The sequence below is a fragment of the Ascaphus truei genome, chromosome 20 (assembly GCF_040206685.1).
Source record: "Ascaphus truei isolate aAscTru1 chromosome 20, aAscTru1.hap1, whole genome shotgun sequence".
NCBI classification, from domain to species: Eukaryota; Metazoa; Chordata; class Amphibia; order Anura; family Ascaphidae; genus Ascaphus; species Ascaphus truei.
In genome coordinates, this window is record NC_134502.1 from 6474894 (window position 1) to 6490505 (window position 15612).

Genomic DNA, 15612 nt, shown 5'->3' on the forward strand with positions numbered 1-15612 from the left:
GGCAGAAAGACTCAGAAAATCGAGACCGCCGCAATAACGTGCGCCTGCGGGGGATCCCCGAAAGCTTTGGGGACTGTGAGGGGTTTGTGACACGCTGGCTTGAGCACCTTTGCCCCGAAACACCTAAGGACAGATTACTCATGGACCGGTGCCACCGCGCATTGCGCTCCAGGCCGCAGCAGTCCGAACAACCACGGGACATTATAGTGCGGCTGCACTATTACTAAACCAGAGAGGAGGTGCTGCAGCGGGCCAGGAATGCACCCCTCCTGGAGTTTGAGGGAGCAAAGATTGCCGTATTCCAGGACATAGCCCCGGCCACATTGGCCCGTCGCAGGAACCTGTGGCCCATTACAAAAGTGTTGTGGGATAACGCGATCCGATACCGGTGGACATTTCCATTCGGCCTTACGGTCATTCGCAATGGCTGCCCAATAAACATAAAGGCCCCAGAAGAAGGACCGGCGTTTCTGAGGAAACTAGGGCTGCAGACGGCCCCCGCAGAAAGAGAAACAGTGGATCCGGCCCTGGGCCCAGCGTGGACCACGGTGGGAAATGTGGCCTCGGCCGGGACCGATCAAGGCTGAGACCGCGCCGCCAAAATCCCACTGTCCACATTGTTAAAAAAGTTTAAAAGTTTGCCGTTTACCTAGTTCTGAAAGTGCACTGGACCACCAAGCAGGCGATACAGGAGCCCCTGTATCGCTCACACTACGAATACTGGAGCTGTTCGACGGAATCCACCCATGATGAAAAAATATCTGTCAAATAAATCAAAATGAACTTACCTCGTGGCGATGGAATGGCCGCGAAGATGGCGACGTGAAGGCCCCCACCGTGAAACGCAGATCGAGGAAGGCAGGTAGGCGGGAATCACTGCCAGGGCGGGAAAAAGCCTCCAGGCGGGAGGAGCGACTGCAGACAAATCTTCACTGGTGGGATGTCCTATCCAAGATGGCGGCGGCGGAAAGACGCCACAGGAAGGGGCGGTCCCCGAGGCGGCCATCTTGGAGGTGGCAGAGGATACGGGACGCACGGGGAAGTAGCACAGGATGGGAATACAGCGCCACCACGCGGCACCCACGTACAGACGGGGAAGCGGCAGGAGACAGCCCTACAACCGACCGAAGCACACCGCGAGGCCCCGCACGACGCTGATAGCGGAAAATATCGGGCAGGTTGCAAAGGTGCCCAGGACAGACCTGGACATCAATGAAGTGGAACAATTGGGGTACAATAAAAGCCCCAGGTCACGACGTCTAAGCACAAGAGACATTGAGCGCTCTAGACTGAGGGTGGGTGAGTGTAGGCAGATGACAGAGGAGGTCAAGGGAAGCTGAGGGCAGAGTAGAAAGTCAGAGGTAGGTTGATAAGTAGGTAGGGGGAGGTATTTTACAGGGCAGAAATTGGCACGTTAGTGGACGAATCGGGAGTTGGGAAGAGAGAGAGTAAGTGACGGAGAGGAAGGAGTGGTACAGGGGACGGGAGTTACGGATGAGAGTGAAGTATGTGATGAAGGATGAGTACAGTGGTTGAGAGGGGATAAGACTGTGACAGGAGGGAGGTGGAAGATAGGTAGGTGAGAGGAGGGTTAACAGGGAGAGTAGAGGAGCAGAGGCCTAGAGGATAGGGATTAGATGCAGGAGTATGCCCAAATGAGGGTAGGAGAAGTTAATCCCCCAACAGTTCCAAAAGAACCAAGCGCGGCTCAGAATATCTTATCAGGTAGGGACACCCATACACGATTTCATAGTGTAGCGCCCTTCCTGGGGTGGCATACACAAATGTTACTTCCAGGGTAAGATAGATCCTCAGATTTCCATAATCTTCCCCCCAGGAGAACCAAATGTCCAAGACCAGTCTCCACACAGGACACCGCCCAAAACACACCGCCCACAGGGCTCATAGCCGGATATAGCAGAGACGTAGTAGGGCTTCTGAAAGATGAGGGGATTCTGTCCAGCTACCATATAGGCTATTACTTGGGAATGGGAGAACAGTGCACTAGAAAAGTTTCACATGTTTATGTTAGATAATTGCAGGAGCGGACACGGAAGGCGAGGTTTGGGCCTGCTCGGATCTCCGCACGAGCCTCACGTCGGGACTGATTAGGACGTTGTTCCAGGTCTCCGGCGAAGTCCCTTGGGAGGGGATGACGGTGCGGGAGGGGGAGGGCGCCAGAGAGGGACGCCGCGGGTCCCCTACACCCAGGGGCGATGATCTCAGGGTCAGGGTACGTGTACCAAGGCCCTGAGACCACAGTTGTTTTGGTTTCTATATGTATGTCTACATGTTTCCCCCCCCCACCCCTATTGTGTCAACACTTCCCTTCTGCAGCAAGCAGCAGCCACGAGATGGGAGGATCCAAAGTGCAGCTATGGACGTGGATGTGACCTCCAATGGTACAGTTGCAAGAACAAGAGTGAAGCCTGAGATAGGAGCAGCCACCTATTGTATCGGAGCGCACCATTCCCGCAGACAAGATGAGTAAGGAGCTAATAATGATCACACATAATGTTAAAGGGTTTAACAGCCCGGTTAAACGTAGAATCGCATTTAAAGAATATAGCCGTCTGAAAGCCGATATAATTTTTCTACAAGAAACCCACTTTTCCCGCTCCAATCACCCGAAATATCTAGATAAAAATTACAGAACATTTTATCTGGCCTCAACCAAGGCAAAGAAAAGAGGGGTGGCTATCTTAACACACAATAACCTAGCGCTACATATAAATAAACAATATACGGACCCAACCTCTGACATTAGCGTCAGTCTACGCCCCATGCGAGACGAGTTCTGCCTTCTTTACGCAGTTCTTTAATAAATTACACACTGTCGCGAAGGGACAGATCTTTATAGCAGACGATCTTAAACGCAAATTATACCCTGACCTGGACAGATGTACAAGACCTAACCCATCCCACAAACAGGACGTACTAGCTATACATAAGGGCATGCAAGACTGTCAGCTGATAGATATCTGGAGGGAACATCATCCCAATGCACGGGAATATACTTTTTTTTCCCACCCACACAATCGTTACAGTCGGATAGATTACCTCCTGGTATCCAATAGAGTGGTTCCAGTGGTAGGGCACACAGAGATCCATGGAATCTCGTGGTCCGACCACGCACCGGTAGAGCTGCGGTGCACATTGGACGCCTTAGACAGACCTGGAGCAAACTGGAAGCTCAACGAGCTCCTCCTTAAATGCCCCGTAACTGAAAACGAAATTGGTGAGCGAATCAAAGAATATTTTCGGGACAACACAGGCAGTGTGACGGCTCAGTCCACGCTCTGGGAGGCCCATAAGGCTACCATGAGGGGGGTGTTGATGAACATAGCAGGTAAAAGAAAGAGAGCGAAAGAGGCGAAAGTAAAAGAGCTACGGGAGAAATTGGCACATCTCACTGCTCAACACAAAACGCATAAGGATAGGTTGGTTTGGAAAGAACTGAGCGACACTAAAATTAAACTTAACCTGGTACTGTCCTCTCAGGCCGAGAAGGAGTTGGCATGGTCAAAGCGCAGATTCTATGAGAAAGCCAACAAGCCAGATACCTTACTAGCCAATAAGCTCCGAAACAAGCTTCCAAATTTCCGTATAGCATCCATCAAATCTCAGGGGGGGGGGACCTTACTTCCGATCCTAGACAAATAGTGGAGGTGTTTAAGAATTATTACGCCACACTATATGATGGGGATAAGGTCAGCCATACACAAAAGACCACAGCAGCTCTGAACAAATTTCTAAAAGAGGCAAATCTACCTACCTTGAGCAGGGAGGATAGGGAGGCACTCCAGGGCGACTTCACCCTCGAGGAAGTAACAGAGGTAATGAAATCCCTTAAACCCGCTAAAGCCCCTGGCCCAGACGGATTTTCAAATTTATACTATAAAAAATTCGTAAACATTTTGGCTCCCCATTTGCTGACTCTATTTAATGGGATTCTAGCAGGAGAGCCCCTCCCGACGCAGATGCTCCAGGCGTCTATCTCTGTGATCCACAAACCCGGTAAGGACCCGGCAGACGTCAAGAGCTACCGGCCAATATCCCTGATTAATTCAGACATTAAAATCTTCTCGAAATTACTAGCTAACAGGGTGGGCATTGTCCTTCCGGGGCTGATTCATCCGGATCAAGTAGGCTTTATTGAGGGCAGGCAGGCGGCAGACAATACTAGTAGAATCGGTGGATTGGTCAGCGCACGGGTTTTTCGCTCACAGGATGAAAAGAGAAAATGAGGGACACGTGATTAGTGTCAAGCCATACAAAACATTTAACCAGTAATATAATGTGGTTGTTTAATAAAAAATGAATAAAAAATGCTTGGATAAAAAATCTTTTAAAACACTTTGTTAAAAGACTGAATTGGGGCTTGGATGCAGATGTCTAAGTAAAAATACTTAAATGGAAAAAAAGGTTTCTGTGGTTGGTGGTGGTGTGAGGGATGGGAAATAGAAAATATAAAAATAAAAATATATATAGGGACTGTGGGGGCGGGTGATTGGCGCGCTTGTGTGCAGCCTGCTGCCAAACAGGGAAAGTGGAGGAACCTGACGAAGCATCATTGCGAAACGCGTAGTTCCCTGCCGGAGCCCATTACCTGAAGGACCCAGCCAGCCTGTTGACATCCGGTAAGCCTTCCCCTTCCGGTTCCCGCCATCGGACGCGGTCACGGGGGATACACCGGTCGGAGGAGCGCCATCGGACGATCAGGCTGTAGCTGGGCTATTGCCCAAGCTGTATCGTAAGTGTTTTTATTCTTTCTGCTGTATATGACTTAATAAACTCACCTTAACCCACTCACCGGTTTCGGCACTTTTTTCTTTGAATCGGGCACCCGGGAGAGAAGCCACTTACATACCACCTCCATAAGGAGGAGTAGGTAGTCACCCCTACACCAGAAAACTCAGTTTCACTTCATTTACCAGCACCGCATACCACCTCCAGCAGAAGGAGGAGGAAACCACTGCTTCTGGCAAACACTCAAATATAACGATTACTGCCAAACAAGCATCACCACTTTTGCCAGACAGCAGGCTGTTTTTTACTGCATAAGCAGCATCACTTTCCCTGTTTGGCAGCAGGCTGCACACAAGCGCGCCAATCACCCGCCCCCACAGTCCCTATATATATTTTTATTTTTATATTTTCTATTCCCCATCCCTCACACCACCACCAACCACAGAAACCTTTTTTTCCATTGAAGTATTTTTACTTAGACATCTGCATCCAAGCCCCAATTCAGTCTTTTAACAAAGTGTTTTAAAAGATTTTTTATCCAAGCATTTTTTATCCAAGCATTTTTTATTCATTTTTTATTAAACAACCACATTATATTACTGGTTAAATGTTTTGTATGGCTTGACACTAATCACGTGTCCCTCATTTTCTCTTTTCATCCTGTGAGCGAAAAACCCGTGCGCTGACCAATCCACCGATTCTACTGTCATTACAAGAAGATTCCGGGCTTTATCTTCTCTACAGGTCCAGCTGCAGAAAACAACAAGGGCAAGTATACACTACCCCTTATTTGGTTATACATTACAACATAGGCCACACCACAAGCCTAATAAATAAGGGAGCGCCCCAGCCTCTATTCCTTTTTGGCAGACAATACTAGGCAGATTGTAGATTTGATTGATCTGGCAAAAAAGAAAAATATTCCGTCTATGTTATTGAGTCTGAACGCCGAAAAAGCCTTTGATAGGATTGATTGGCCCTTCCTCAGGGAGAAGCTGGGAGCGTTTGGGTTCGAGGGGCGTCTCCTAGAGGCAATACTAGCCCTTTACAATGGTCCCACTGCAAGGGTGCGACACCAAGGGTTCCCCTCGGAGGTATTTAACATCCGCAGCGGGACAAGTCAAGGATGCCCACTTTCACCGTTGCTATTTGCTCTCTGCATAGAACCGCTAGCGACTCACATCAGAGCAAGCCCAGATATAACAGGGATAGATTTAGGGGAGCAGGAACATAAAGTAGCGTTATACGCAGACGATGTAATCTTGACATTGTCAAATCCCCTCACCTCCTTGCCCAACGTCTTTGCGATCTTGGGAACTTTCAGCTTGGTGTCGGGGTTTAAAATTAACCAGGCCAAGTCGGAAGCGCTTAACATCAATTTACCCAAGCTGGTCGAAAAATTGATAGAGCTCAATTTCAATTTTAAATGGCAACCCTCCGCTATCAAATATTTAGGGGTATATATCACAAGGGACTACAACACACTATACAAAGCAAATTTCCCCAGAATGATGAAGAAACTGAAGGAGGATCTCAGGGTTTGGGCGGGCTATGGCATATCATGGTTTGGGCGGATCAACAGCGTAAAAATGAACCTGTTGCCTAAATTGTTATATCTGTTTCAAGCCCTCCCAATACCTCTTGTTCGGGCTGAGGTCCTCACGCTACAGACTCACATTATTCAATTTATTTGGAATAGAAAAAGCCCACGAATTGCGAAAAACATACTGACAAGGCCAGTAACAAGAGGAGGGTTATCTGTACCTTGCTTGATGGCATATTACAAGGCGGCACAATTGTGTCAAATTATCCAGTGGCACTCGAACCCGGCAAAAAGAAGATGGGTGGCCCTAGTAAAAAGAATGTTGCGCACCAGTAAAACTACATGATCTGATCTGGCTTCCAAAACGGTATAAGAAATCAATAGGGTCGCCACTCTGTGCAATTGCGAACTCGCTAGCGGTCTGGGAGTCATCTAAATTTAAAGCTAAATTGACCACACGGCAGTCTTTGATGACCCCCCTGGTGGGGAATCCGGATTTTGCTCCAGGGCTGTTAGGTGACAAATTTGTAAAATGGACGCAGGCGGGATATTTAAGATTAAAGGACCTGGAAGGATCGAAATTTATCAAGACGTTCGATATGATTAAGGATGAGAAAAAGCTACCCAACACAGAATTATTTAGATTCCTCCAGGTCAGGGCATTCTATAATAAATTCCCGGTTCGTCCGGCTCAGACAAATTTCGAACAGCTGTGTTCCAGAGAGACGGACACAAGGGGACTAACTTCACAGATGTATAAGGAGGTGATCTGTCCGAAGACTTCTGACGCCCCCCGACTGAAATACATGCGACAGTGGGAGACAGATTTAGGGGAGACGCTAGAGGACGAGCAATGGGACCAAATATTGCAGGCAGCAACCAAAAGCTCAATATGTGCCACGTTAAAGGAGAACGCATATAAAGTCCTAATGCGGTGGTACCATACCCCAATGAAATTATCTAAATTTATCGAGGGCTATTCCCCGCTCTGCCCAAAAAAGTGCGGGGAAATTGCTGATTTAAAACATATGCTGTGGTCTTGCCCGAAGGTGGTCCCAATTTGGGAATCTATTAGGGAATGGCTAGAGAGGATCCTCAACTTGCAGGTCCCTCTGGACCCGTGGCTGTTCCTAGTGGGCAGACGGCCTCAGGGCGTGTCTAATGCGACACTCAAATTGGTTGCGCATCTCGCAACCGCCACGAGGTGTGAGATCGCAGCAGTATGGAGACAACAGGAATTACCCACTATATCCAAAATCAGGAACAGAATTTGGCATGTCTGCCAGATGGAACAGTTGATGAGTTGGATCAACGACTCTGGCCCCAAATTTCTAAAAGTGTGGGACCCGTGGCTGGCCCAAACAGACATCCTGGGGGTGGACGCCGCCACAATTTTGCACTAATACCTATAAATGCGTTCTCCTTGGACAGAGCAGACCCGACGTGACGTTGACATAGAGACGGAGAATGTAGAGCAATATAAGCATCCACAACAATCCTAGCGAATTCACAGTTCAAAATGCAGTTTCTCCGATCGGATGTAGCAGTTCCAGGTGTGTCCCCCTCCCCCGGTCCGATCCCAACACCCTACTGTGTCCCACCCCAGTTTGGTCCGTCCTGTCTGTCTTAGTGGCGTGATTTACTCGTGGTTCGTTAAGTCTGTCTAATGTCTTGTCTAAGTGTCACTGTTTGGATGACAAAATTGTGTATTCTGTTACGTATGCCAATTGGTGGTGATATTATGTATGCACTGTAGTACCAAATAAAAATGAGAGTTATAAAAAAAAAAAATACAAGAGCACCAACAAGAAGGGACCCCACTCTTGTGTACCGCTTATTTTATGTGGTTATAAGTTACTGTATTGTTACAGATTTGTTACTGTATTGTTAGAGTTAAAACTCTAGGTTTTTGCTTTAAATATTGTTGAGAAATGTTACTTGATGTTTAAACCTCAGCACACAATTCTTTCTACAAAGATGGAATAACTGAATGCATGCATACATTGTGTACCATGCCCCCCTGATGTCCCTACCTGTCTCCCCACACACTAACCAAGCAAGTCACCAGCCCACACCCACCTCCCTATGTGAACAAGTGAGAAAGTGGGAGGGGCTTAGCGCATGCACATGATTCAACTGAATGTTTTAACATGCGCAAACTAATGTAATGTATAAAATCTGTGGATTTTATGACATTTGCACAAAAGGGAGAGCAAAGAGAAAATGTGGTTCAGGAGCTTTCGCTCATATTTTATTAACGTCATAACCGCCTGTGAATATCATTCTGCAAATCGAATGTTGTTCAAAATACAGCAAAGAATTCACGGCTCAAATTTGGACACATTCGCTCACCTCTAGTGTTTTTCACACTTCTCTCTAATAATGTTATTTATTCTTAAATAATGTTGACGACAACATAGCCTTTCACAGAATTACACTTTTGCAGGCTAAATTCACAATGAAAGCTGACCACTGGATTTACACCCTACCAAAAGGCATCGTTCCTACCACTAAGATACTCCTTCAGTTTGTTCAGCTACCCCTCTCTTGTTTGGTTATCAAATATGTATACCGTAGCAAGGGCTAAAGGGGGAAACAATTGATTCACATACACTGTTCTGTTGTAAAGAAAACCTGTCCCATTTCCATAGGGAAAAAAGTCCAGAATACAAAAGCATAAGGAAAACAAATGTTTATTGTAGATTGAAAGCAAAACATTGAACACATGATTTTTCTTTTTTTATCAATTCTATAACTCCCCAAAAATGCCCTGATGTAGGAAAATGATGATGTAAATCACTAGGACTTGAAACAAATAACTGATAGGGTAACACTTTCTTTTTATCAGAGTAGGAGTGTCCCTAATTGTTACCATGTAATAAAGGAAATCAATGATAATTAACTAGAATGACAGTTCTACATAGATAACTTTTAGTTTACATTGCTTTCCCAATCTAATATCTACATTTCTCTAGGACTAATCCAGCATCTACAACTTTGAGTTCAAAACAAAAGGGAACAATCCCCAAACATTTTCTGTATTTCTTGTTAATCAGGACATTTTTTTTCAGAAAATAAGTGCAAATTGAACATTCTAGAAAAGAAAATTAAATCCAGGGTTTCCTATCATGAACAGATTTTCAATGATTCATGTGTGGGTTTACTAGCAAGTCTTTCATTTTGTGTGGGTTTTTTGATGCATAGAAATATTTTATTTATCAATAAAGTTTTTCCCATGTGGGACAATGTTTCAGCTTCTACTCTGTGCGCGCTGGTGTATGACAAGACTTTCAAAGAGAGTAAACAAATATATACGCCATGGGAAGTTCCATTTCCCACATTTATGGTTTCTCTCTTGTATGAGTCTGTCTGGTGTGTACGAAGATTTGACCATTTTCTTTATGAACGCTTATAGCATAGGCCCCTATGTAATTTTTGTATTATTAATTTTTTATTTTATTATTGTGTGCAAATAAAACATTTCATTCTCTAAAAAAAAACTTTTTGGGTGTGTTCACGTTTTTACTCTTTAGATTTCAATTAAATACACTTGAAGTACATTCAGTACTGTACTAAATATCTGTGTGATATCGGATTGTGCACACATGAGCGTGAATAAGTGACAGGTTGCATTACAATTAGATTTTTAAGACACGATAACACACGATTGCCGACTTGAGTTTCTGGCCAGTTTTGCAGACAAAGCTACATTTAAATTTCTGCACTCTTTCAAACCACAGTAAAATTGCGGCTAACTTGCGTGAAAAATTTCAGAACTCTCACGGCATGTCTAGGCACGCCTCAGGTGGCCGTGCGGAAAGAGGTCAACAACCGGCCGTTGCAGCTGTACCTTTTATTTTATGTGCTTATAAGTTACTGTATTGTTACTCTACGGAGTTAAAACTTTGTTTTTTTTGGTAAATATTGTTGAAAAATGTTACTTGATGTTTAAACTGCAGCATACAATTGTTCCCACAAACATGAAATAACTGTAACTATGGAATGTATGCATATGTGGTATACCGTCTATTGATTAGATTAACACAAAATAGAGAATTTGAAAAAAAAAAATTCTCTCTCCTGTCTGCTTATCCTTACTCCCTGAAATTCCTACCTGTCCACCCACACACTAACCCAGAAAGCCACCAGCCCCACACCCTGCTCCATTCTCTCACAATGTGAACAAGTGAGAAAGTGGGAGGGGCTTAGCACATGCCCGTGATCAAACCAAATATTTGACCATGTGCAAACTAATGTAATGTATAAACATTCCCAAATAAAGTTAATGTATAAACATTCATCTGGGGATTCTATGACATATTTCACTGTCCAAACTGCCCGTGAATATCCGTCTGCAAATCAAACATTGTTCAAAATACAGTAAAGAATTCACGGCTCAAATTTGGACACATTCGCTCACCTCTAGTGTTTTTCACACTCCTCTCTAATAATGATATTTATACTTAAATAATGTTGACGACAACATAGCCTTTCACAGAATTACACTTTTTCAGGCCAAATTCACAATGAAAGATAACCACTGGATTTACACCCTACCAAAAGGCATCGTTCTTACCACTAAGATACTCTTCAGTTTGTTCAGCTACCCCTCTCGTTTGGTTATCAAATATGTATACAGTACAGTAGTAAGGGCTAAAGGAGGAAACAATTGATTCACATACACTGTCACACTGTAAAGAAAACCTCTCCTTTCCATAGAAAAATAAAGTTCAAAATACAAAAGCATAACGAAAACAAATGTTTAATATAGATTGGAAGCAAAACATGGAACACACAAATTTTTTCTTTTTTAATCAACACTATAACTCCCCAAACATTCCTGATGTAGGAAAATTATGATGTAAAGCACAGGGACTCGAAAAAATAACTGATAGGGTAACACTTTCATTTCATCGGAGTAGAAGTGTCCCTAATTATTCCCATACTGTATATAAAAAAGGAAATCAATGATAATCAACTACAACGAGTTTACTTTGCTTTCCAAATCTAATATCTACACTTCACTGGGACCTATCAGGCTTCTACAACGTTGAGCGCAAAACAAAAAGGAATAATTCCCAATAAAATATTTTTTTCTTGTTAATCAGGACCTTTTTTGCAGAAAATTACTGTAAATTGAACAATCTAGAAAAAAAAAAAAACTTAATGATGGAAAAATCTGGATTAACTCTATTTAAAAAATTCCACGATTCGTGTATGGTTTTCCTAGCAAGTATTTCATTTTGCGTGGCTTTGATGCGTAGAAATATTTAATTTACCAATAAAGTTTTACCCACATGTGGACAATCACACAGCTTCTACTCCGTGTGTGTTCGCTGGTGTGTAACAAGACTTTCAAGAGGAGTAAAAAAATATATATACACCATGGGAAGTTCCATTACCCATATTCATGCCTTCTGTTTTGTATGGTTTGTGTGGCGTTTAAGAAGACTTGAGTTTTCCGAAAAGCATTTCCCACATTTAGGGAAACAGAGTGTGGCTTTTCTCGTGTTAATTTTGATGCAATAAAAAGTGGCTTTCCTAAAAACATTGAACGCAATGCTTTCTTTTGCGTATTCTCTGATGTACTGTAAAATTAGATTTGGAAGCAAAGTATTTCACACATTTAAGGCAAATATTTTATTTCTCTTCTGAATGAGTTTTCTGGTGTTGAAGATTTGACCTGTGAGTAAAGCAATTTCCACACTAAGTTCAAGTAGGAGGCTTTTCTCTTGTATGAATTGTCTGATGTAGATTAAAAGCGGACTTACTCGAAGTGTGTCCCAATCATTGAACGTATGACGTTTCTCCCCGTGTGGTTTCTTTGATGTATAACAAGATTTGATAGCAAAAGTTTTTCCACATACATTACATTTATTAGTGCTTATTCACTTATTACACTATGTGTAATCTGTGATGTGTAATAAGACTATGTTTGTGAATAAATCCTTTCCCACAGTCATTACACTTATGTGGATTCTCTCCTGTGTGTTCTCTATAATAATGTTATATTTGAAAGCAAAATGTTTCCCACATTCATTACATGTATGATGTCTCGCCTGTGTTTTTTCTGATGTGGAATGAGACTACATTTGGAAGCAGTTTCCCACATTCAGCGCTTCCCCCCCCTGTGTATTTTCTGATGTCCCTTAAAATCAGATTTGCGAGTGAAGTGTCTTCCACATTCATTGCATCTATGAGGCCTCTCTCCTGTGTGTGTTCTCAGATGTTCAATAAGACTAGATTTGCGAGTGAAGCGTTTACCACATTCATCGCATTTATGAGGCTTCTCTCCTGTGTGTGTTCTTCGGTGTTCAATAAGTATAGATTTGTAAGTAAACCGTTTCCCACAATCATTGCATTTATGTGGCTTCTCTCCAGTGTGTGTTCTCTGGTGTTCAATAAGACTAGACTTGCGAAAGAACTGTTTCTCACAGTCATTGCATTTATGAGGCTTCTCTCCTGTGTGTGTTTTCTGATGTACAACAAGAACAGATTTGTAAGCGAAGTGTCTCCCACATTCATCGCATACATGAGACTTCACCTCTTTGGGCAAATTGAGATCTATCATTGTCCTCTCTGATGAGCAGGCAACTGTGTGGAATACTTCTAAGATATTCTTGCCCATGGATCCATCTGTTGGAAAGAAATGCACAGTGTATCATAACAAAATAATCTAACATTTAATTCACGATGAGCATCATTTGACTTTGAGGGGTCAGAGAGGGCTGTTGGCTTTTAGGTGGTAACACTTTGGAGTTTGGTTAAATGGGCACCGATCAACAACTAGAAAACTAGCATTTTAAAAGGTGATGTACCAGGAACGTTATGCTAGATCGTGGTCCATAGCAGGTACATTATTAAAGTACTCTAAAGGTTAAAAAAAAAAAAAAAAAATGCTAAATAGTTTTTCCTAATTACTTTTACTACTGGTGCACAACAACATTTCCATGTGAACATTTCTACACATATTTCAGTTTACATTTAGCATATGTTGAACTTGATGGAAGCATGTCTTTTTTCAACCTCATCTACTATGTAACTATGTAATTATTTTTCTCTGAACATTGGGGAAGTAGGGGCCTTGGTCGGCTTTCTTCACAAGTTCTACTCACCTGTGTCGATATATTCATGGCTTTCCATCTCCTCAGCTTCCTGGTGACTTTTCACACTCGGCTTCTCTATTTGATCAGCACTTGTTACAATTTCATCTTTCACTTCAACTGTCCAAAACATTAAACAACAATTACATTTTCTGATTTCATTGAATTTAATATATGTACTATATAATGTGTTTTCCTGTTTTTCACATGGCAGTGGGTACCAAATGGAAAAGCTCCTCCCCTTTAGCCACAGTATCTGGTGGGAATGTCCTAAAATGAAACCCTTATGGGACAATATTCTCCAATTGGTAGAGAAGGTGTCTGGTTTCCGTATTCCTAGAAACTCCCTCTTTGTGATTCTGGGGGCACGGATTCCCAATTTAAGCAACCTCGAGTCACAATTAATCACTCATCTTTAATGCGACAAGATGCTCCATTGCTCGCTTCTGGAAACACAAACTCCCGCCCCCTTTCCAGTGTGTTTATAATAAAATATGGGATGTGGCATACCTCGAGAGATTATTGGCTCCACGACTCCATCAATAGATTTATTGATACTTGGGAGCCCTGGTTTACACACTTTAATAAGCAAAAACGATTCAAGGTAATATGGATCTAGTGGAGTCCTAATGCTGAAGGAATATATATAAATGTTAATTGTGGCACTGTATGTCTTGTACTTGTCTTACAACCTGTGTCACCTCCCCCCCCCCTTTTACCTTCTCCAATATTAATTAACCCCAATTTCTTGTTCTGCAAAATGCGTTATGCGATATATGTTAACTATCTTATGAATTTGACATGAAAATGCTAAATAAAAAGTAGGAAAAAAAAATTACGAATGCTAAATAATTTTTCCTAATTACCTTTACTACTGGTGCACGGCAAAATTTCCATGTTAACATTTCTACACATATTTTAGTTTAAATTTACCATATGTTGAACTTGATGGACACATGTCTTTTTTCAACCTCATCTAGTATGTAACTATGTAATCATTTTTCTCTGAACATTGGGGAAGTAGGGGCCTTGCTCGGCTTTCTTTACAAGTTCTACTCACCTGTGTCAATATATTCATGGCTTTCCATCTCCTCAGCTTCCTGGTGACTCTTCACACTCGGCTTCTCTATTTGATCAGCACTTGTTTCAATTTCCTCTTTAACTGTTCAAAACATTCAATAACAATTACATTTTCTGATTTCATTGAATTTAATACATGTACTATTTAATGTGTTTTCCTGTTCTTCACATAGCTGTGGGTACCAAATGGGATAGTTCTTTCCCTTTAGCCACAGTGGGACAGGGAACTTCTCCAGGTACTTGTATATAAGGAACAAGTAAGGGCCGTTCTATAGTGGTGGGGGGTGCTACGCCGCGCACGGCAGATATAGATGGCTGAGTTCAACCAGCCCTTCTATACAAGGGCCGCGCGTGCGCACGGCAGGGAGCGGGGAGCGCAGACAGCGGCGAAGACGGGGAAAAGATGATTTTGCGCCGCTACCGGCGCTCAAATGTATGTATGAGTGTGTATGTGTGTATGTGTGTATGTATGTATGCGTGGATGTGTGTTTGTATGGATGTGTGTGTGTGTATGTGTCAATGATTGCACAAATAAAATAAAAAAATATTTATTAAACTTTTTCTTTAAAAAAATCTTATTTACGACTTTTTTCACTCACACAACCCATGTCTCCAAGACTGTAACAATGGTATTTGGGACCAAGACTAAATTTTTAAAGCTTCCAGCGACTGAGCTCCAGATTAGAACCAACACTAACATCACCCTAACCCCTGTCACTAGTTTTAAATACCTGGGCTTATGGTTTGACTCCCACTTAACATTCGGGATGCACATTGATACTCTGACAACCAAGACCTATGCCAAACTAGGGGTACTTTACAGGAACAAATCCTCCCTAAGTCTCCTGGTCAGAAAGCGTATCGCACAGCAGATGCAAATGCCAATTATTGACTATGGAGACATAGTATATGGCTCGGCACCTCAAACCCACCTTAGCAAACTTGACACCCTCTACAACTCAATTTGTCGTTTTGTTCTCCAATTCCACTATATCACACATCACTGTGAAATGCTCAAAGAACTAGATTGGTCATCACTCGAGTCTAGGTGCAAAGTTCATCTTTCCTGTCTTGCCTTCAAATTCTTTATGGGCAAGCTAGCTGTTGGAGGTGACAGAGCTGGGGAGAATACCGGAG

General features: G+C 42.9%; 1 protein-coding gene across 6 annotated transcripts in view; it reads right to left on the reverse strand.

Moving 5' to 3' along the window:
• Positions 1–11038: 11038 nt before the first annotated feature.
• The window catches only part of LOC142471276 (uncharacterized), an 83791-nt gene continuing 79217 nt past the window's right edge, over positions 11039–15612 (reverse strand). For all 6 annotated transcript variants that reach the window (XM_075578097.1, XM_075578096.1, XM_075578091.1 and 3 more), the window contains 3 exons: positions 14456–14557; positions 13408–13515; positions 11039–12928 (listed from right to left, as the gene is read on the reverse strand). In XM_075578097.1, coding sequence (XP_075434212.1) covers positions 12405–12928; positions 13408–13515; positions 14456–14557 — 734 coding nt within the window. In that variant the 3' untranslated portion in view covers positions 11039–12404. The remainder of the gene's footprint in view (positions 12929–13407; positions 13516–14455; positions 14558–15612) is intronic.